The sequence below is a fragment of the Neophocaena asiaeorientalis genome, unplaced genomic scaffold (genome assembly GCF_003031525.2).
Source record: "Neophocaena asiaeorientalis asiaeorientalis breed wild unplaced genomic scaffold, Neophocaena_asiaeorientalis_V1.1 scaffold123, whole genome shotgun sequence".
Lineage (NCBI taxonomy): Eukaryota > Metazoa > Chordata > Mammalia > Artiodactyla > Phocoenidae > Neophocaena > Neophocaena asiaeorientalis.
Genome location: NW_020173666.1, coordinates 1,437,850 through 1,462,629, shown reverse-complemented (window position 1 = coordinate 1,462,629; position 24,780 = coordinate 1,437,850). Strand labels below are relative to the sequence as shown.

General features: G+C 37.8%; 1 protein-coding gene across 9 annotated transcripts in view; it reads right to left on the bottom strand.

The window, feature by feature from the left end:
- The window catches only part of UTRN (utrophin), a 550,217-nt gene that overhangs the window by 68,601 nt on the left and 456,836 nt on the right, over window positions 1-24,780 (bottom strand). For all 9 annotated transcript variants that reach the window (XM_024747877.1, XM_024747875.1, XM_024747874.1 and 6 more), the window contains 4 exons: window positions 23,071-23,149; window positions 19,451-19,511; window positions 4,384-4,445; window positions 2,644-2,718 (listed from right to left, as the gene is read on the bottom strand). In XM_024747877.1, the coding sequence (XP_024603645.1) occupies window positions 2,644-2,718; window positions 4,384-4,445; window positions 19,451-19,511; window positions 23,071-23,149 (277 nt within the window). The remainder of the gene's footprint in view (window positions 1-2,643; window positions 2,719-4,383; window positions 4,446-19,450; window positions 19,512-23,070; window positions 23,150-24,780) is intronic.

The following is a 24,780-nucleotide window of genomic DNA, read 5'->3' as shown; positions in this document are numbered from 1 at the left end:
CTCACATAGAAGATTAGTTCATTTGGAGAGACACACGGTAAGTAAGTAAATACATAGAACATCAAATATCATGACAAGTGCCACATAAGAAAAGAACGGAACCTATGACATGGAAAATCAGGAGTGACCTAGTTTGGAGTAGAGTAGCCAAGAAAGACTCATTAGAGACGGGTGAGTTAAACTAGGACCTAAAAAGGAAAAGAACGCACCAGCCACAAAGAGCTAAGACAGGAGCTCTTCAGGCAAGAGGAACAAAATACAGAGGTCACCATTTCAATGTCCACTAGAACTGTGAGAGCCCGCTGCGGGCCGTGGTGAACGAGGCGAATGGAGAGACTGGCCAAGGCAAAGGCCGTTCTGTGCTGAGGGCAGCAGGATCTGCTGTAAGCAAGGGGGTTGTGTCCACGTGTAACGTGCTGTCTCCAAATTTGCGTTCCTTGAGTGTGGGAACCAAGTCTTTGTATATTGTTTTATCGCTTGCACAGTCTTGGAGCCCGATAAATGAATGAACAATGACAGTAACAACAGTGTGCCCTCTTTGCTAGGACGCTGCCGGGTGGAGGTTCACGTGAAATGAGAGGCAACCGTTGACCTAAAGCAGGTGTCGACACAGATGGGGCAATCTTCCTCACAATTATCTGTCACACAAAGCCACGCAAGAGGTGCTGATGGGAGAAAAAGTCGTTACAGGCCATCATAAAGTTCTGGAAAAACTGGAGGCAGGTGGGATTAGCTTGTAAATGTTTCCAAAAGAAGTAAATTTTTAACAGAATTTGGGAGGACTAAAGGGTTACAGACGATTGCAGAGGAAGAAGGGTCAGGGCATTTCGAGTAAACAGAAAGGATGGGAGTGGAAGAAGCAGGTTAATCATAAATAGGTAGCTGGGTCAGTGGTGCCAAGGCCCCGCTAGGAGAGCACTGGGGTCAGGAGGCAGCGGGGAAAGTGGCAGCCAGGTGGCCCTAAGGACATCACCTCGAACGTTTACAATCGAACACAACCCAGCATGTTTCTAAGTGTGTGTTACTGAATGTCGTTTAGTTTAGAGGTGGGAGGCATCTCTCTTCTGCCCCTCTGTGGTTTGGAGGGATGAGCTGAAGGATGGAGTTTTTTCTTTAGGACTCAGAAGAACCCACAGAAGAAAACAGCAAATGCGTTAATATGTTTATCTGCCCAGAAGTATTACTAAAAACTGGGCCCATGTTCACAGTGATACAAAGCAGTCTCCCATCAATGGAGATTCTGTGGCTGAGTCATTTGTCCTCATTTTATAGCTCATCAGGCCTGAGAAGTCCTTCCAGGTCTGTCAGCTAGATTCTGGACATGCAGCTGAGTCTCTTTCAAAACTGCTGTCACCCTGGCCCGACTGAGCTCACTGAAATCCCTTCTGAGTGCTCCTAACTCACTTCCTATTCCCTTATGGCTCAACGTACAGACCACGGGCCAGAGTGTGCTGGCTTTGTATTTTGAGACCGGTCATTCCGCCGTACTTGCTGTGACCACTATAACCTGCCAATGATTTCTGGGGCTCCAAGGATCATGGGCTTCCACGCCATCTCAGCCTCTCGTCCATCGCCTCATCTGGAGGTGTTTTTCAGCCCTTCAGACAGCTCTTCCACACGTAGTTTGTTTCTCTTATTCTAAAGTTTTGCGTTACTATATTTTCTCGGAATGATTCTACGCTTCTCTTTCCTCAGCTCTCCTCATGTAACCAGCTTAAAATGTATTTCTAATTTCTACTGACTTACAGATCAGGTTTTTAACCTTAATATATCATTTTTCTAAGGGTATTCTGCAAAGCTTCACTGAACAGCCTAGACATATAACAACTGTTCAAAGGCAGCAAACAGGACTATTTGGAATTATTCAAATTATGCTGTTGTAAACGTATAGGCAAATGTTACTTTCCATATTAACTAACTGACAAAGCCTAAATGTTCTTTGAGTAGACTCAATCATTAAAACTGCAACCACAAATAGAATCCAGACAGCTTAAATCTATACTCTATTACAAGCATTCATATATATACTTAAATTTAGGTTATGGGGAAAGGAATAATCCTTTAGTACAACTATCACAGACTATCACTCTGAACATACTCTCTACAGGTTAAAGTTCATGTTGATAACTTTAAATGTCTCAAGACATGTTTAAATGAACACAGAGCCCTTTATCTAATATTCTAGGTACCAGTTCAAATTTGGGTCAGGAATGCCATTTTTCAGTGTTCCTTTATTATATGATTGCACTGAATCAAACTGTTTGGAATCCTACACTTCCAAATCCAAAGTACTAAAAAGGCAATGATCTACTACTTTGATTCCTTGATTTAATCCTTTTAAATTGGGCGGCAGCATAATTATTGAAAAAGCTTTTAATGTGACTCCTGTATTTTGGTTAACTTCGTTCTCCAACTGAGAATGGCATATGCTCATTGGTTTTACTACTGCACGCATGCTGATGGTGCGAATAATAAAGCATTCACAGAAACACAGCCAACTCCTTGAGGGAGGTACACTGAAGATCAGATTAACTCCACAAACACATCACCCTCTTCATTTATCTTTGTCTTAAAACAAAACAAAACAAAACAAGAAAGGCAATCCAAATAACAGAGTGATTAACTTTGGCAGGATAAACTCACAACATAGTGCTTTTTGTAGTCTTCGGATTTTGATGGCTGTACGGTAGGCAGAGAAACGTACATTATTCAGGTCAGCTGAAATGGGAAACAGAACACATTCAGAACATGCTTATGATTTAACTTACATTGAATGGCAAGAATATATTTGTTTACTTCAGTGATGGAAAAGTATTATGTCTGTTCACATGAAAAGGTCTATTCCTAAAATCTACAACATTTAAGAAAATAATTAAATGTTCATTAGCACCATGGTGAGATACTTTCCAAAGCAGTGCTACACAGATTTCAAGAAAGCATTTTCAAAAAGGAAATGGAGGGAAATGAGGAAAAGGAAACACAGCCTGTTGACTTTCCATGGCCTAATAAATACATCCCACTGTAGGCCAAGGGCCCTGCCTTCTCTACTGCTAAGAGGGATCCTCCTCCGGGGCATCTTCCCCAAGGACAATCAGTTTTCTGTCAACTAGGCTGTCCATTTCACTACTCACAAAGCTAGTCTTATTTCTATGCTCCTTCTGTCCTGATCGATTTGCTTCCTCTGTCCTTTTATCAATCTGGTTAAAATTATACTATAATCAATACTCAAATCTTTAGAAACAATAGATTAACTCCAGTTAATAATATTGTATCGTATATATAAAAGTTGCTAAAAGAGTAGATCTTAAAAGTTCTCATCACAAGAAAAAAAACTATGTAACTATGATGATGGATGTTAATTAGACTTAACTGTGTTGATCGTTTCACATATATACAAATATCGAATAATTACGTTGTACACCTGAAACTAATATAATGTTATATGTCAATTTTATCCGAATTTTTTAAAAATCTTAAAGATTTAGCATCAAGTTGAGAAAGAAAAGACACCGGAATTTCTTTCTCTGTCTCCTTAAAGACAAGAGTATCCGTATGAGAGCCTAGAAGAGTTAGAAGAAAACTCAGAAATCATCAACATTGGCCTCTTCGTTTTACCAACTAAACAATCCAGTGGCTTTTCTCTTGCTTGATCAACCTTTGCAGCTGTCCTCACCTACCCAAACAGAAGCTCACACAGAAGCCTGATATTTAAAGAGATGAAAAGGAGTGCCCCCTCCTTGCTGAAATGGGAGTGGGCATGAGAGCTTTGGGGTGCCACTCTCCCTCTCCAGCAGCACCTTAGCTCCCCCCAAAAGAAAACTCTTTCAAAGCCACTGGAATGACCTAAGGGAAGCAGCTAAATAATCAGTTCAAAGTCACATTCTACTAGAAATCTACAAGCTCATAATTCTCATCTCACGTGTTTTCATGCATTTTGATATTAAAATGAATTTAGCTTTTAATGACAACTTAGACAAAATGAAACTAGGCAAGCTAATTTAATAATATTTACTAAATAAAAAGTGAGTGAAAAGCAAATTTAAAGCACTGGATTAGAGGCTGCTGTACTCTAATTGTTTTTGTTTTCACTCAAAGCTGAAGTTTAAGATGACTCAATACGAGAGAGGTAAAACAAATTACACTCCTTTTAAAATCAACCTTCTTTGGCTCACACCATTTCAAACCCTGCATTCTCTTAAGAAGAAAGGTAAAATCTGTTTATTGCATTGCCCTTAGAAATTCAACGGCTTTCACATGCCCATGACATGATCCTTTAAACATAACATGCCATGTAAGGAAAGATGGTGACTAGTGTCCATTTAAGAATATTCAACTCTCAGTTGTTTACGTTAATTCATTACTATTAACTAAAATAACACTCACCAAGAGATTGAAAGAGTTCAGTCATTTTAGGATGATCCCAAGAGGTTGTCTGTGTTTGATGACTGGAAAAAAATAGTAATATATTTAAATAAAAGAATGTATAAAATAATAACTGTCACACAGAAAATATGCAAATAGGATTTTTATTCAAATTTTTAAGAATACATGCAAAATTATCCCCTGATGGATCACTCAGAAACCTTATGCCCAGTTATTACTTAATATATGAAACAACAGATTTTTATTTGAGCAATTATATCATGAAACTATGCATGAAATAATTTGCTTTATCTATTTCAAAAAGCATTACAACTAAAGATTAAAACCTAGATATAAAATGTGACTGTCATGGACCCTGGAGCCTCAGCCTTGATGTAGCCAGATCAGCGTAGGCTCCAGAATAATTCTACTCATGTTCCGTAGATATAGATTCTCATTCAGAATAAATCCTCTGAGAGCAGAAGTGCTCTGAAGACTTGCTAAACTTTAGAAGTCCTAATCAGATTTCTAAAGAACAGAGAAATAGTTTAACTGTGAATAACATCACCTCACAACCTACTGAGTCTTCCCCCTCTTTAACCTTGAGTCTTTCTTTCTTCAGTGTAAATGTGCCCTTCTTCCCCGTGGGGACTCACTCAGAAACCTAGAGTTGGTACAAAGCTTATCTTAAGTGAGTCAACAAATGCAGAAAGAAGCCTTCTCAGAGCTTCCTTTATCTGACTTAAAAGTAGCATCTTCTTGGAAATGAGGCTACCATAAAAATCCTCTCAGGAGAGTTTCAGGGCTATGAAGAAGACAAAAAACCACTAGCACCTGCACAAACAAACATTATCACAAACTTTCTTATCTCATGTTTGTTCTCCTAAAGAAACACATATCTTTCCTAAAGAAACCTACTGGTTCTTCTCATAGGAGCCTTCTCTCCCCAATTCCTTTCCCCTACTAAATTGAATATATAAGCCCCAAATTCCAACTTCCTTTTTGAGTTACTCATCACTGTATGTAGATTGCATCCATAAATAAACTCTGTTCTCTTGCTAATTTGCCTTTTGTCAGTTTAATTTAGAGGTCACCAGAAATTGAACCTAAGAGGGTAGAGAAAAAAAATTGTTTCTCCTCCCTGATATGCTCTTCATGAGTATCTGGATTCTCCACTCCCCTTACATATGTGTTTCTCTTTTGTCATTTTAACGTCACACTCCTCGCTCAGCTCTCAGACTTCCCTGGTTAACCAGTATTCTTTATAGGTATTGGAACAGTTTTCTTCATGATCCTTATTCTTCACTTCAGCAGCAAGATTTTATACTTCCTCTTTTTCTGTAAATTCCAAAACTAATTAGAAGTTTTGGGGAATAAGGTAAGGGTAATAATACAGATGAATGTAGTGCTTACGTTAAGTTCCTTCTTTGCGTGTGTGTGTGTGTGTGTGAACAGCTCTTCAGTGGGTCAGTGGCCTTATTTAAAAATAGTTTACTGTCCATTATCTAGGTCAGAATAGAGTAATAACATTTAATAGTACTCCAAAGACTTCTTGGATGACACTCAGTTTTTATAAAACTGTTTAGTAAGCTAAGTGAAATTGCACATTTGACAAGAGACAGTGATATTAAAATATTCATACAGTCAAATTTCAGGGAAATTCATGTTTAAAACCTATGCAATATATCAAGAAGTGGGGCATGTAACTGCGAAAAGAACATAATCAATGTTATTGTACACAGGTAACAGAACCCCCAAACAACTCATAATTTGCTTTGAAAAATACTTCAAGTTTAGATTTGAAATTAGGTATGTAAAATGTCCTGGAAATTCCAAAATCTCAAACAAAATAACTTATGTTCAATGTGAAGGTCTGTCTCTGCAAGAGTTGGAAAGTTGTCTGATTCCTCTACCGGGCTCCTGACACCAATGGGAAGGCAAATATTTCCAAATATTTTGCTACCAAACACCAACCAAATCATCATTCTACCCTTTGACTAAATATCTAAATTGCTCCAAAGACCACAGAGAAAGCACCAAAGCTGTGTGCCCCGATATTTTTACTGTTCATTCATAGTGTGGCCCAAAGCTCGACAGAAATGCAGAATCTCAGACCCCTAACTGTAGGGAACCAGAATCTTCATCTCATCAAAATCTCAAGTGATTCATTTGCACATTCAAGTTTGAGAAGTACTGACCTAAAGGGCTCCTAAAGCATGAATGAAAGTACAAAATAAAAAAGACATCTCCAAATTTTGCTAATAAAACAACCTCCTCCCTGCTATTAATAAGAATTAAAGAAGAAAAAAAAAGAATTAAAGAAGGATTTGCTGAAAATACAGTATAATCGAAAGAAATTCATCACAGGCTCCCAGTTTTAAGAGAGCCTACCAGTATTCACTTGATCTCTTGTCTCTTCTCTGGAGTAATTTCAATCCCCATAGCAACACTACTGCTCAGAGATAGACATCCCATCGTGAAGGACCAAACCAGGCTCGAGGACCAAACCAAGGCTCAAGAACCAAACTAAAACTATGAGTAACGCAGAGCCAACTTTATACTGAAACAACAAAATATAAGTACACTTTCTCTAGAATCGCAAGTGTTGCGCTTTGGCAAACAACCTCTATGGTACCACAAGGGACAAACACCACGAAGCAGTCAGACAGAGGACTGAGAATTCACTGAGAACACCCGCTTGCTAATGGCTCTTTTTACTGCAACCACCACTAGGAGCTGAGGGAACACACACATTTGGCAAACAGATGGAAGGAGGGAAACGGCACCTCCCTTTGTGAACTCAATACCAGCTGATTCATTAGGCAGAACTGCCAACGCTGAAAATAAACACAGCCTCTCGTTACGAAAGTACAACTGCAGCTTACCAAACAGCAGTAAAAAAAAAAAAAAAAAGTAGTAGATGCAGTTGGCAGTTGGATTTTCTTTCTTTCATTCTTTCTTTTTTTTAAGTTGTGGGGAGGGTTTTAAAGCAAAATCCACACTCAATCCAAAGGCTCAAAGTATTTGAACAGCTGCAGATCGGTCAGCTCATCCTGCCAAAATGCTTCCACTCCTCCCAGAGGAGGCAACCAAAACAGAATAAAAGAAGCATTTTCCCCCCAAAATAACAACAGTTTAGGTTCTGGCCAATCTCAAATATACTCAAAGAGGAGTAGAACTTAATACTGTACAGCTCGATAAAGTTGCAATTTTGTTCCTAAAGATCCTCTTTGTAAGAGGGAACAGACACAGGAATCTGTCCAAGAATAAAACGAAAAATTAAAAATCTAACCAAGCATCAATTAGGAGTTAAGTCCAAATCATATGAGGCAAACAACAGAGAGAATATGTAACATATAACTAACTAGGGTGCCCAGCCAGACCAGTTTTGCTTGCGTGGGGAAAAATGGTGACGCCTTTGATGTGGGCCAGAAATTAGTGAGTGATACACCTGTGTGGCTGAGATTATCTCTGGGCTATTTTAAACTCTGCAAAATGAAGAAAACTGATAGCAATGCAAATGGTATTTTGTCCACAAAAAATGCAAATTGTGTCCACTCAAATGCGATTGATTATTGTCCTGATGGATACTGACCAATGGGTCAGCTTTGCATCCATCCTTAATTCATTTTAGCATGCCTAACTTGACTATGAAGACAAGTACTTAGTATTCTCCTTGGAACCTGTTACAACTTCTTACCCATACCCTTATTAATTAGTGAGTTGAATGAAATCTTTGACATATGCTCTTTTTATATTTGTACAAGTCAAGATTTTACCTACTTTAAATTTTATTAAAATTAAAAAAATTTTTATTTTTAATTTAGATACAATTGGCATATAACATTGTGTGAGTTTAAGGCGTACAACATGTTGGTTTGATATATTTGTATATTGCAATACGATCACTACTGCAGCATTAGCTAACACCTCTATCCCATCACATAATCATCATTTCCTTTTTTGTGGTAAGAACATTTAAGGTCTAGTCTCTTGGCAACTTTGAAGTTTATCATACAGCACTGGTGTCTATAAATCACTGTGCTGTGCGTTAGATCTCCATTACCTAATTTTTAAAATTATCCTTCAACACGTGGGACAGTTCTGGTTTATACCTGCTGTCACATATGATTATTAAAGTGCCTCTGTACTCTTAAGTGTCCCAGTTGGGATAACACACGACCCTAGAGTTTATGGACTTCGAGGAAATATTAAACCAGTAAGGTTAATAAGTAGCATATGCTTCTACCTATTATTATTCATAATGTATTCTCACAAGCCACAGAAAGTTAAACACAAATAAGATTGTACACCAATGAATAGAACACAAAGAATGTTGTGTCACAACACTGCCCAGTATATAAGACAATGAACCAACAGCAATTTACATGTAACGTTGATAAGATACTAATGTCTAGGCAAAGACTGCTCTGGGGAAGGTACTTTTTAAACGCATTTGTTCTCATTAGAGTGGTCTCATTTTTTCCATTAAAAGATTTTGAGATGGGATCCTGGTTATCCAAAAACTGACACTTTGCCAAACACACTTACTTGTTATCTATCCAATTTTATGTTTGAAACTGGATTTTGTGGGTTTTTCCATTTATCATTCCATTCCAATTTTAAAGGTGTATAAGAGAAAAAAATTGTAGGTGAGTGAGTTAATTAAAAATACAGGTGTGAAAAAAAGAATAGGTATAATGCTCTGGATAAGACAATCACAGAAAGAGAAATATTTCTTCTTTGCTGTACATAGTGAAAGAGAACACACTAGGTGAGGATGTATAACATTAATTACAGTAATAGTCTACTATTTGAGTGCTCAATTTGCACCAGGTACTCTTCGAAACTCTTTCCACGGGTAACCTCAAATCCAAACAATAATTCTGAGTTTGGTGCCAATATTACCCCCACTTTACAAATGAAGGAAACTAGGACAAACTTAGATAACCTGCTCAAGGTCACAGTTAGTAAACAGTGGAAATGGAATCTGAACACAGATGGTCTGATTTAAAGTCTGAGTTCTTAATATGGAAGTGTACTTGCACGATTGGGGTTTTAAAATATTTCTCATGAATCTGTCTAAATTTGAGTCTGAGGTCCATCATTATAATCATTACAAACAACCTCATCTCTCTTGCTTCTCTCACTCATGGCAAAACCCAAGCATGGATCAGCTCAATTACTTGCCTTCTCTGGACGGGAGCAGCTGTGCATGAATACAGCTGGAGAAAATCACTCAACAGACAGACTGATTTTACTTTAAGTATTTGACTTCAAACCTCAAATGTCCAAGTGCTGGCAAATGAACTACATTCCCTAATAAATGTGCCTCCAGAGACCAAAACAACAGTCTACTACAGCCATTTCTTTCCCCAAACCTAAGTACGTTTCCCGGCCTGCCTAAGTATCATTTAACTGGATCTCACACTTCATTGTAAAAACTAAAAACCATCAGACTAGAATTCCTTCATCTTCCCACCACTAAACCAATAAACTTCCCTCCATCTGCCAGATTGTCTTTTTTCCCCCTTTTTAAAATGAGGAGTGATCCCCTCTCCTATGAAAGGTTCTTCCCAAAGATTTCTAAACAACTCTTGTGCAGTTAATCCACTAGTCTCAATAAGACTAGTCTCAGAATGTAAATGTTGAAGGGTCTGCCATCCTTAATCTCTCTCTCTCTCTCTCTCTCCCCACCCCCCGACAACAACATACCCCCTATCTTGCATCTATATTTCCTGCTAGCTAGCACCCCTTTTCTCTTCTTTGCAGACAAAATTCTCAAATGAAGAGTCCACATCCTCATGTCCCATTCAGGACTCAACCCACTTCTATTTGATTTCTAACCTCATTCCTCCACCCAAACTGGTCCTGTCAAAATTATCAGTAAACTCCATGTTGTCAAGTGCAATGCCTGCTTTTCTTCAGCTCGCTAGACCTCTCCTCACAAGTGGGGGGGAATAAGGAAGAGACAATAAACTTCACAAGTAAGTCACACAGTACAGTAGAAGCTGAGAGGTGCTGTGTAAAAAATAGAATCTCCGGAATGAAGTTGACACAGGCGAAATGTAGGCTCTTCGAACACCCTCTTTACATATACTTATACAAGTTACATATAGGAATCAAGCAGGGCTCCCAAGTAATCAAATTTGCATTCAGGTGACTAAAGCATAAGACAGAAAACACATTCTGGCAACCTGATGTGATGTCATTTATCTGAGTAATATCTTTTTAAAGACCTAAGAGGTAACATTTTGGAATTTTTAATCCCCTCAATCTTGGTTCCATCATGCATGAATATACGAAGAATATGGAATACTCCTATCAGTAATATTGATTCTTTCTCTGTGTGTGTGATTGTGTGTTTGTGTGTGCTTGTGTGTGTGACTAGGGTTGAGGGGCCTCTGGGGAGGGGACAGGGGTAGCACATGAGAATGCTGTGTGAGGGTAAACGTTTATGTTCCTCAGGTTATATGTAACTTCTTGAACCTCACAAACACTTTCTACCATTCTCTAGTCTTTTAAAGGCAGAAAATCCAAGGTTATACTTTTAGAAACATAAGAATAAATCTAAGGGAAAACTTAAAGTTTGAATGTCAACATTTCAAGAAAAAAAAAAAACCCTTCTGTTCAAGATCCAAATAAGATAGATGATCCCACTTGACAACGGATATCATAAAAGCACAACATCTTCCTTAAGAAAATGCCATTGATTTGTCATAAAAATGAAGACACAAATCAGGAAGACTAAATTGTAAACAATGGATAATTCCAAATCTGTTGGATTCAATTATAAAACTGCTGTTAAAAAGAAACAATAAGCCCAAAATGGAGTCACTTGTGCTACACCCCACCGAGACTTAATACCTAACCTCACTGTAGTTTCAGCCTCTCCCAGGAGTGGAATAAACCAGTCAGTCAGGAATGTCCTGGTCAGCACTAGTGAGGGAATCTATATAAGAAGACTATTGCATTCCCTTTCCCACAAAAGAAGATGACCTGGCCTGAACCAGTCCTTTCTTTTATTTTGCTAATAACTTTCTTGTTATCAGCCTCAGCCCCGCAGTTTCTACAAAAGCCTTCCATTTTGTACAATTCCTTGAAGCTCCTTTCTCTTTACTAGATGGGCTTCTGTCCAATTCATAGATCGTTGAATAAAGCCAATGAGATCTTTAAATTTACTCAGTTGAATTTTGCTTTTTAACAATGTACTTAAAATTATTTCACATGTAGGATACAAAATAGAAATTGTATCTATTTCAAAGATACAATCATGTAAAGGGCTATAAAGAAACACAGGCTACAGCACACCCCAAAATACAAGTGTCAATACCCCAGGCATGAATGATAGAACAAGACAAGGTTTGTTTGAGTTTGTTTTTAAGTAGAGTAGTAGGATTAACGACCAAAATGGATATGCCTGGGTGTGAGAGGAGATTCAGGTGACACTTGTTTTGAAGGCACTGGAAGACTGTCTGGAAGAATAAACACTTAATAAATGCTGGGGAGCCTCTCATCTGGTAATATCTCTACACGGGCCCAGAACTCAGAGGGAGTCCCAATCCCACCCAACTCTACCCTCCTGTCTCTTTAAACCCTCAAACTAGGGAGAATCAGACCATCAACCAACACTCCTGCAGGTCGTCTGTTGTTGCACTGGGGAGCCCTGTACACTCCTGCTTGGGGGTGTTAACCGCAGGATTATGTTCCCACCAGAGTTCAGTTTATCATTGTATCCTTTTCTGAAATCAGTTTGTTTTCAAAGCTGAATTTATATCATTTAGTTTTTTTAAATTTAACTACTTTATCTCTTTCACATATATTTTTAAATGAGAAATTAATTCTAATTTTTTCTATAGAGTTGTATTGAATCTTCTATTGTATCATTTCAGCTAATAATCAGTACAGAAAAAGATATTCTATTTATTTCACGATTTTCACATTATTACTTCTGTACTATTGCTAATTGTAATGACTATTTAAAAATTTAATCAGTACAAATTCAAGTACAGATATCTTTTATTTTTCCTTCCCTTAATGACCCCTCAGTGATCTTCCCTGTACCGTATGGTAGACCTTTATTAATTGCATCCCTGACTCTAAAAATCACACTGTGTAGTAAGGCTGATGGTACTGTTATAATTCAATGTAACTGAGTAATCTAGAAGATTCCAAGCCAAAATTCCACTTCATAGTTATAATAACTCCGGCACCAGCAACGTATGGATCAATGGCAGGAAAGATGGTATCTTCTTAAGTCCTGAACTAGTCAATGTATTTCTAAGACAGTGTCAACTCCACCTAAGTTACCTCAACAAACTAGGACACTGGTAGATAATCTAGTAGTTGCCCATTTGGGGCTGCTGCGCAGCAGGCGGTCTCCTGCTTAGTTTTCTAGTAAGCCAAGGTATGCTCCTCGTTTGTCTGAAGCTGCCTCCAGCTCCAGAAGGTTAAGCGATCCCAAGGTGCTTACGTTCTTTCATAAAGCAATTTTATTCTTACCTCCTCATCAGCGGAGTTGGCCCAGTGAGGTTTCTTTGTGTTTTTTTTTGCGGTATGCGGGCCTCTCACTGTTGTGGCCTCTCCCGTTGCGGAGCACAGGCTCCGGACGCACAGGCTCAGCGGCCACAGCTCACGGGCCCAGCCGCTCCATGGTATGTGGGATCTTCCCGGACCAGGGCACGAACCCGTGTCCCCTGCATTGGCAGGTGGACTCTCAACCACTGTGCCACCAGGCGAAGCCCAAGGCCCAGTGAGTTTTAAACATTTATTTTCAAGAAAAATAAAGTCACAGACCGTTTCTTGGAAAAACAGACCCTCCAGTACATTCTATTTCTATTTCATTTATTTATTTATCACTAAAACCAAAAACACAAGCCCCATTTCTGGAAAGAGACTCAAAGTGTGTCCCAAGACTTCTCCAATTAAAATTCTGGAACCGAAAAAGATGCCCTCTCCCATCATGATTAAGGAAGAGGAGAGGGATGAAGGCTGCTCTAGGAAGCCTTTCAGAGACAACTAGCTTCCATTATTAGAAATACCTTTGTTATGGATTTATTTTGTTCTGGGATGAGTTTCCTTAACATTTAAAGATAAAATGCTTTATGTTAATTTCTCTTTTTGCTGTTGTTATACCTATACATTTGTTAGCTTTGATTTTCCAGTGAAGCTGGATATTTGAATTTCCCATTGCTGCCACTCCTCTCTGCTCTTATTTAGGGAAGAAATATTTCACCTACATCATCTAAGCAGGGTTCACAATTCCTCTAAAGAAATAAGCATTAATTCTCTCCTTTAGACTGTGCATACATGAGACAAGTATAGGCAGTTTATGCAAATAAATCGCATGACTGCTATAAAGAACAACTACTTGCTCTCCAAGATTTCATTTGTAACTATAAACTACGTTTTTTTTTTTCTAGCAACTGATGGATTAGGGCAATAGAGGGTACCCTTGGGAGGCAAGACATGGGTCTAAAACAGCACTGCAGGATTACCCATAATGAACACAAGGACAGAAAAGGAAATATAAAAGAGATGTAATGAATTGAGGGAAATCTTGATTTAGACCTTTTCATAAGGGGGAGTTAGAACAAGGTAGAGACTGCAAGGTAGTGGTATTTGTAGATACAGATTAGTTTATTCTGGTTAATACATTGTAATATTGAGGAATGTCAGTTGTAGAGAATGTGAGAGGTATTATCTATATAATCAGAGATGACGAAAGTGTTCATGTTAAAGCTGGGTGTGTGTGACTGCATTATAAAGAATTAAGCTTTGTACTTCAGATTCCAGTGGGAGAAACAAAGCTATAGAACTGGTGAGCTGTGAGCGGGACCAGAATCATCATTTGTACCAAGACAAAGTCACGCACTTGGGGTTTAGAGGAGACGCTGTAGAGGGAGAGAGGAAAACCATATTTCCTCATTATCCTTTACTAAATTCTATGAAGCAGGATGGCTTACTAACAGGCTGAATAAGGTAGAGAGTCACCTATGCTAAAAGCCCCTATAAGGGGACCTGTAAGAAAGCTTTGTTGGCCAGGCTCCTCTCAGATGGAAATCTCCCCAGTGCCAGAAAACTCCAGACCTTGTGAATGAGCAAAGGTAGACAGTTTGCTCTCCCACCCCAGAACGCCTGTCATGATCCCACTGGCAGGACTGTGGAGAATGACATTTGCTATCGATAGAAAAGCACCTTTGTCCATCATCAGACCACAATGTGAACCTTCCTTAATCACATATTTGGCCTACAGGAATTAGCTTATCGTGAATCCTACAGAAAAGGCAGTGTGCAGCGTTGGAGAAAGCATGGTCTTGCTCTTAGACAGCTCTGCACTTAAGTGTTGGCACATAGCAGGTGCACAGTAAATGGTAACCAGTCTAGAGTGTGAGAGAAAGGATGTCTGCTCATACTTTCTCCACCTGACTGCACTTCACTAAATATAATCCTTTACCCCACCCAAATTTTCCATGGGACTAAAAATTTCTGTCCTCTCCCTCCTCTAACACAGAGAACAGGAGGCAGCAGGTGCATAGTGGTCAAGGGCTCAGGCACTGGAGTCGGTCCCTGGGTTTGAATGCCAGCTCTTAGATTTCCTGGCTGTGTAATCTCAAGCAAGCTGTGTGTGTTCTTATTACCTAAGCCTTGCCTATAAATGGGGGTAATGATAGTACCTATACTTCACTGGGCTACTGTGAGAATTAAAAGAGATAACCCCTGCACAAGATTAGCACAGTGGCTGGCAAATGAATATTCAAAACATATAATTTATGACAATGACCATTATTATCACCCACTATGACTATTTATTAGTATTTTTTATTATTATTATTTTTGGATCAAAAAGAGAAGCAATGAGTTTTATATGACTAATATGACATGTTAAGAAAATTCAGCGTGACTTCCCTGGTGGCACAGTGGTTAAGAATCCACCTGCCAATGCAGGGGACACGGGTTCAAGCCCTGGTCCGGGAAGATCCCACATGCCGCGGAGCAACTAAGCCTGTGAGCCACAACTACTGAGCCTGTGCTCTAGAGCCCGCGTGCCACAACCACTGAGCCTGCGCTCTAGAGCCCGTGTGCCACAACTACTGCAGCCCACGCGCCTAGAGCCTGTGCTCCGCAACAAGAGAAGCCACCGCAATGAGAAACCCACGCACCGCAACAAAGAGTAGCCCCCGCTCGCCGCAACTAGAAAGCCCGCGCGCAGCAATGAAGACCCACACAGCCAAAAAATAAATGAAATTTTAAAAAGTGAAAAGAAAATTCAACCCAAGGCTTTTATTCATCATTCCCTTTACACCTGAAACTCGCTGGATGTTAAGTTTTAGTTGAGGAAACGAACAACCTGTAGAAAGCACAACGCATGACCAAAAATTTACAGAGAAAGAGATCGTGCTTTTACGGTAGATTTTTGTACATTGTGAGGGCAGCAAGAGCCATTTCAAATTTTCTTAAATTGATGGAACAATGAGCTGTCATTAGACTATACTAGAAAAGAAAAATAATTAGATCAGCTTTGGAAAGTCTACCTTAGACGCAGCAAATATCATTTAAAGATATGAGTTTCAACTTAAGATATTAACATAGAGGGATTTACACTACATAGACTCTTCACGGTTCAGATCTATATTGTATCATTTTCTAGAAACAAATGAGTCATGGAGCCATGGCTGTACACCTCAAAATATTAATAATGAATTACCTAGAGAGAAAGAAGTACATTGGGGAGCCATCCAAGTATGTTTTAACTATCCTATAAAATTAAAATACAAAATAAAAATAATTTGCCCTTCCCATTCTCTGCCATCTTTCTTGCTATATTGTGGCATTAGAGTATATAAAACTATATACTTAAATATTGAAAATATCTAATATTTCTACCTGAAGATTATTTTTTTGTTGGCCAAATTAATACATCCTAATATGCTCCAGGAAACTCTAGTTGCATGACGATCATGCGATATTTGTTTCTAACATTTTTCTTCTACTTACTTGTGCAGCCATGCAAAGAGAAGTGTATATTAAAAGCCTTTTCATTCATCATTTACTTGCTTATTATTTGGGAATTAAATTTTGTTTTCATAATGATTTTTCATCTGGAAATACTGGCCTGTATAATCTTATCTCTAGTGACTGATGTTCCTTCTTTATAAGGAAATAAACTGTTAGGTTACACAACAGAGCAAATAATGAAAGAATCTGGTTAAACAAGTTTTCTAAAAATAAGAGAATTCACTCTATATACATGGGCAGATTTCTAAATATTTGACAATCCTAAGGCATTTAACACTAAAATTTTAGAATATTTAAGAAAATCCAATCTTTCACTAATGATGCTGAAAATATTTCAGGATGCTACAATCCTATAGGTCACATTAAAAATATTGGTCATCAATGTATTATATATATTTTGAAATGCTGATTATAGTGCTCTAGCCGATAAGATGCCCAATAAGCCAGCTTTCACTCTACCTGTCTGCCCCATAAGAACCTTGTAGACTGAGCAAGGATACAATTCTGCTAGATCCTCTCAAAATTATAAAAACACTGAATTAGTGAAATTCGAACTTAGACAATGTAATTCTCAGTCACGTATAACCGACCTGGACATATAGAAATTCCTTTTAATAGTAATGTTGAAATGACAAATGGATTTTTTAAAGTGCCAAATCAAATAGATAACCATTGCATTAACATAAACAAGCAACAGATACAAAATTTGTTTTTCTTTTATTTTGGCCGTACCACATAGCTTGTGGGATTTTAGTTCCCCAGCCAGGGATCAAACCCGCACCCTCCACAGTGATGGCAAGGAGTCCTAAGCACTGGAACGCCAGGGAATTCCCGAATTTAGTATTTTCTTTACCTAGTAAGGACAAAAATATGCCTCCTGGATCCAATTTACATTTTTTAAAAATCAGATGATACAGAAGTCTAGGTCAATTCAGTAAATTAATTAACTTGATTAATTTGCATGGACTTCTAGATTTTGTATAATACATATATCAGTTTTCTATTGCTGCTGTAACAAATTACCACAAAATAAATGTCTCCCTGAGCTAAAAACAAGGTTTTCAAGGGCTGTGTTTCTTTCTGGAGATTCCAAGAGCACATCCCTTTTCCTTGCTTTCTCCAGCTTCTAGAGGCTGTCTGCATTCCCTGGCTCATATCCCCGCCTACGACTTCATATAACCTAACCTATCCATATCCAAGGGTCAGGATATGGGCATCTTTGTATGGCCAGATTCTGCCTATTGCAGCACATCAGATTTATACTAAAACCTGTAATATTCAAGTCAATATTCACCCAGCAAATTGAAACTCTCTAATACTATAAATATTATTATTATGTAGAATATAAATTAGAATGTTTTAAATTTGGATCAGATGATCACATCTTTTTTTTTTTTTTTTGCAGTATGCAGGCCTCTCACTGTTGTGGCCTCTCCCGTTGCGGAACACAGGCTCCGGACGCGCAGGCTCAGCGGCCATGGCTCACGGGCCCAGCCGCTCCGCGGCATGTGGGATCTTCCCGGACCGGGGCACGAACCCGTGTCCCCTGCATCGGCAGGCGGACTCTCAACCACTGCGCCACCAGGGAAGCCCTGATCACATCTTTTCTTAATAAAGACGTCAATTTGCTGAGCCTTTGACTTCTTTCCCTTCATGCCTGCACGAATTTGATACTAATCAACTGCTTTCCTACCTTATACCTAAATTTATCACAACTCAGTACATGGTAGATTATACACTGATAAAAGTATTAAATTCTCTTAAGACAATGTAACATATATTGCTTATTATATTTATTATGTATTATGGAAAAATTATTATTATTTTTTTAATCTGACCACAATAAAACCTTCATAGGAAAATACTATTTCTAAACATTTTGATTTCACACACAAAGAGGGATACTGGAAGAGCAGATTATTAGTGTTGGCATGGATTTTGGAGATACCACATGCCATTTTAGGAAGGACATAAAGGAAACTTGGCCCAGAGATCTTCACTTGACTCATGTGAGGTCACAGGACTAATATGAAACAGTGCTGACTCCTCATAACAGTGAACATTCTTCTCATAACTAGGCCACCGTTCAACTTATACATAAAATAGATCCAACTACAACTCTTATCACCTTTATCACATTCTAAATCAATAATTTACATCTTGGGCTTCCCTGGTGGCACAGTGGTTGAGAGTCCACCTGCCGATGCAGGGGACACGGGTTCGTGCCCCGGTCCGGGAAGATCCCACATGCCGCGGAGCGGCTGGGCCCGTGAGCTATGGCCGCTGAGCCTATGCATCTGGAGCCTGTGCTCTGCAACGGGAGAGGCCACAGCAGTCCAAAAAAAAAAAAAAAAAAAAAAAAAGTACATCTCAAGGGATTTCACAAGATGAATTTTATCATTCTGCCAGTGACAACACACAGACTAAGCCAAGGATCAAATCCTATGCAGACCTTATGTAAATTATACAAAATTTATAAAATGTTCCATAGTAAGGAGAAACTATGTAAAAAAGGAGAAACTATCAAGTTGACAACAAAAATGCTGGATAATAAACCTAATGTTGCAGGTAATTTCCATAAGTCTAAAAGAAGTTGAAAATATTGAACTTTTTAATGATAAAATACTTTCTTTTTGGTGAAATAAAATGAGAAGAGTCCAAGTACTTTTTAAATGCATTTTCTGGGAGACACAAAAATGGCTTAGAATCAATACAGTTTGATAAACATCATTATGTCAAGAATATTTGGGAATTTTGTCATTTTCCCCAAATATTTTAATACCTGCTTTATAAAAATATCAGTTAAATATACCTATAGCCTCATCTAATGAATTACAAATATCACTCCGAGTTTTAAACTAATTTCTTTCAAATATTAAATATATATTCTTTATATCTTTATAAACATAGATATATAATTTCCTTCATATATACAATAGGACTGAAATCCATTTTTTAAAGTTACTTCATAACTTTGATACTTAACAACTGTTGATAACTTAAAGCCTCTTAAGTTATCAACATAACTTTATTTTCTTGGTATCGTAAAGGAGAATTAAAATCAACTTACTTTATGTAATAGGGCACTTTATTTTGTGAAATGGATCTTTGCCATGGCAGCTGGACTGAAGCTGAAGAAACAAAGGGAGGTTATTGGAAACACTGCTAACCCAAAAGCCTTATGCCTTAATGCAAAACAACTGTACACTTTTTGCAGCAAATTCAATGAGAACTGCTGGATTCCTATAATTATGAAATCTGCTAGGCCAAACAAAGAGTGGCTTTAAAGATTCATTTGAAGCAAGGAAAGAAACAATACAGTCTCAATTTCTAATGTCAACTCTAATTGAACCTGTTGATACAAATATTTTTAAATATCAAGTTTTATTGTTTACAACAATCAAAAATTAAAATTTAGTGCTATCTGGAAATTGTACTCTGTATATACTTTGATTAAGCTAAAACCAAAATTAATTTTACCTCGTATACCCAGATTGTAAACTAGATTTCTTAAGACTGAATTTTCCAGATCATTAACAGCGCTCTTCACTTTGCTTCACAGTCACAGGAATAACTATTTAGGACAAATGGCATTTAAAGAAACTCAATTATATGAATTTTTAAAAGGGAAAATTAAAATAAACATAGCCAAAGCACTGTAAAGAACCAAGGCAATTGTCTAGATAGAAGAATTCCAAATACTTATTTTCACCTGAAATGCACAGAAAATATAGTTCCCTACTTTTACACTAGACATCACTATGATCGAGATTTTACGTTTTGTTTTATTGAGGTACTAACTTTCTACAAATCCATTTACTCCTTTTTTATAAAAATATTCTTTTCCTACATTAAACCAATTATTTTAAGACTTATTAAGAAGAATTGTACATATGTATCTAGAACTATTAAGGAATTTTGGTAAATGAAATAATAAACAAGCAAATTCAAATAAAACTTTGCAAATATCACTAGATTCCCATGTAACCAGTTGTCACCAATTTTTCTTTTCTGAATATGGTATCATTATACTATCTTACTAATGTGTAGCATTCTAAACTTTGCAAAGCATCTTCAAATACATCTATTGATAAGGAAGTCAACTATGAGGAACTAAATATTAGAGGTGAAATTACTTGCCCAATAAGTAAATGGCTGAGCCAAGACATGATTTCAGGATTTCTGAGCACTAGTTCAGCAATATTTCTATTCAACAATTCTTCCTCTCTTTATAAAGTATGAGCATTCCCTTCTCCAACTACGTCCATGAAAGTATAAAAGACAGATGAAAATGGGGAACTAGGTATATTAAATTTCTCATTAGAGCCAACCTCGTTTCAGCACTGGCACTGGGCTAATAGGTCAGCTTTTATTTTGTGCCTAACTAAACAGCCTCCTTTTATAACCATGGCTAAAATCCAAGAAATATAATAAAGCCAAAGATTCTGAGCAGCAATGGATAACAATTATTAAGTTTATTAATTGGGATTTTGTTTACACTTCTCCATTCATTTTAATAATTGTTTTGATTTGAATAACTTTGACCTCCTTGGACTGCCAGTGCTAGGCAATGAAAGGCAATGTGCTTGAGTTTCACAATTTTTACAAGTTTCATTTCCTAATGAACAAGAGTTTGATTTTTATTATGAAAGAATGGTTGTTAGGTGAAAGTGTTCAGTTTCATCAATACTAATAAATACATATGCCTCAGAACTATAGAATCTCAATTATTTGTTAAATTTCTCTTTAATTTGGTCTTAGCATATAGCTTTACATTCTATAAAATTAAGTGTAAGCAATCTGGAGTTAATTCATACCTAATGAGTATTCTGCAAGCCCATTTATTTCATCAACATTGATAGTATCCAAGTGGAAATGCATCCTGGCACCCAGGTAGACAGTACATTCCAGGAAGGACTAAACATCACTCAAAGATAGGCTACCTGAGAGCTCAGGGTTGTGAAACAGGTGTGTGTGTGTGTGTGTGTGTGAGCGGGACGGGGTGGGGGGGCGCGGGTGGGGTGGCAGGTGGAGTAAGGGAGGGTGGAGGGGAGAGAGAGACAGAGAGACAGCGACAGAGAGAGAGAGAAACACTAACGGGAGCTAGTTTGAGCACTAGAGAGGCATAGGACAGAAAAGTCAGGAAATGACTCATTAGGCTTCTTGAAATTGTGAGAGGAAGAAAAGCCTGACCTTGAATTGAGGGAAAGCAGATTACCAACCATGACAAAGGTTAAGAGAAAATATAAATGTGAGCAATTTAGTTAGAAGACACGATATTATTACTTCAGTTTTCTCTATGGCTATAGATACAAAGGTACCTAATTGGAAAAATAAGCTTTGCATTAAGTTTCAACCTTCACTTAAATTGAATTAAACAAAGTGCTTGCTTACATATGTTTGCCAGAGAAAAGGAAAGGAAAGGAATTAACATTTAGTTAAAGCATTTGTGCGAAGAACTGTGTTAGGTGCTTTGTGTAACTTGATCTGTTTTCTTATTTAAACCTCAAGGCAATCAGAGAAAGTAAGTATTATTATAGTAATTTTAAGATAAAGAAATTAACTTTCAGGGATTCACAGGCCTGGTAAAAGGCAGAATTAATATTTTAATCTTGGACTTCCCTGGTGGCGCAGTGATTGAGAGTCTGCCTGCCGATGCAGGGGACACGGGTTCGTGCCCTGGTTCAGGAATATCCCACATGCCACGGAGAGGCTGGGCCCGTGAGCCACGGCCACTGAGCCTGCGCGTCCAGAGCCTGTGCTCCACAACGGGAGAGGCCACAGCAGTCAGAGCAATATTTTAATCTCAATCTGGGTGACTCTGAATTTTACATTCTTTAGTTTCCTTAGCAGTGAGTGATAAACAAAGTAGGAGCTCAAATTACTTATTTAAGATCTCATGAACGGTCCATAAAATGAAACATTTCAGTTGGAGACTACTGCCTAAAAATCTACATATGTGGGTTTGGCTAAATCTGCAATATCTAGCCAGAAGAAAAGACAAGTATGATTGCAGTGAGCCTAATAAACCAAAATCTTCTCAAAGATTTATGGGAAGTAATTTTTTTTTTTTTTTTACTTTTTAAAGCTCCAGGTGCATTTTAAACAAATATGCACTTTTTAAGGAGGAAAATTAATTTTAAAATATAAAAATGATTTCTTTACTGTGAAAAAGTTCATAATCTTTGCATATGGCATAGCAATGATATGATACTATATTAGTTATTATAACAGATGGTCCAGTGAAAAACCCTAGCTAAGATGAGTTAATTTTTTTTTTTTTTTTTCTTGCGGTACACGGGCCTCTCACTGCTGTGGCCTCTCCCGTTGCGGAGCACAGGCTCCAGACACGCAGGCTCAGTGGCCATGTCTCACGGGCCCAGCCGCTCCGCGGCATGTGGGATCCTCCCGGACCGGGGCACGAACCCGCGTCCCTTGCATTGGCAGGCGGACTCCCAACCACTGCGCCACCAGGGAAGCCCAGATGAGTTAATTTTTGCTTCACTTCAAAGACTTACCACGACCAGATTACAGAAACAATAAGCAATCTTGTCATTGATGTTGATATCTTCTTTTATATACTCATCTGATAAATATATTTATAGCAAAGAATATAGCTTCTTGAGTGAGAGTGAAATAATATGCTGATTCATTCAATTAATGAGATCAGTCAAATTTATCAGTACTTACTAGAGAGAAAATGCTGGGAGGATGGTCCAAAATCCCTATGGGCTTCCTGAAGCTGTTTAAGGCGATCATCCACAGAAACCTGCACATACACACACAAGGAATAATTTGATTTCAAAACAATAACCTTAATAATATCATTGATTTAAGTATTATAATAAATGATGCTACTACCCAAGATGTGATTGCTGGTACAGACTCCTTTGTATCTGGAATCAAAATATTGTATGAAAATAGGCTCCTTCTGACATCAAGTAACAGTAAATAGTGCCAGGTACTCTTGCAAGTAGTTTAAATGAATTAATTCTTTTAACCCTCACAAAAATCATATTGGGTATTACTCATTATTATCATTGTTTTACAGATGAAGATATTGAGATAGAAAGAGGTGTCCAAGGACATAAAGTTAGTACGTGGCAATGCTAGTATTCATACCCAGCCCACCAGATGCCAGAATCTATGCCTTAGTCAAGGCATAGATTGTTATTAGTCAAGGCAAGTTAAGTTATTCTACACTTAACTCAAAAGCAGTAACATCCTAAAGTATCTAAAGTCAGGATGGGGTCAGTGGCTACTCACCTCTTTTTTGTAAGGAAGGTGGTAAAAAAGGGTTATGGGGAGCAAATGAAAAAGAGGTCTAAAATATTCCAAGGGAAAAAACAGACAGATGAATAGATAGATGATGATGATGATGAAGATAGATAGACAGATAGATAGATAGATAGATAAATAGATAGAGATGGAAAGTGAAAGGACATATGAATATGGAATGTCTTATTTTCCTCCAAATTCATGTCCATCATCTTGATTTGGGAGTATTCAAGTAGATACCAGCTGAATAATATACTCTATATTTTTTAACCACATTCTTAGCTCTCTATATTTTGAAAATGCAGAGTTGGTACCCTGAGAAACTAATTGCAAATCAATAACAATTGCACACAGCCTTACTGACATTTCCGTTTCCTTTTCCTGGTCTTTGTCTAGTAACGCTAGTCAGGTGTTTCACTTAGATTGTCAATCTTATCTTCAGCTGCCTTTAAATGGAATGTGTGTCTCTGGCTCACTGGGCACCTCTAGTTTCTCCTGGTTAGCTATTTAAATTACATTAGCAGGTACTTTGTTTGTTATGGCCAAAAAGCATTCAAACACCACACTTTTACATTCCAGAGGAGAACACAAGATGCTGCTCTTGAAATTTAACACTGTTGTCTGCCAGCATAAATTGTGCTCCTCTTGTTCAATCAGCAGCTAACATCTGAGCTCCAGTGGTTACCAGGCTCAGAGATCAGGATGAAAGAATACACATCCTTTTTCATGCATAACGTATTCCCTGACTTCCAATCTTTACAGATAGTAGTAACAGAAGCAGAGTGGGAAGGGAATCAAGATGGACCACAGGAATACGTACATGAAGATAATGAATTAGAGAAAGGGAGCAGAAGAAATAAGGAGTACAAATCAAATGCTTTTGTGTTCTACTCACTAGAAAAGCATGTATGAGTTTAACAGATCCTGCTTTACTAATCCCAGATTATTAATATTCTTTTCAAAGAGAGAAAAGACTGTCTAATACCATACACTCATTTATTACCTCTTCAATTTCATGAAGAAAATATATAAACCATTGGGTGGTTCAACATTTGAATTGATTCAGGACCTATCAGGCTATAAACTATTATACCTTTAAAATAAAACGTATGTGCTACCTCA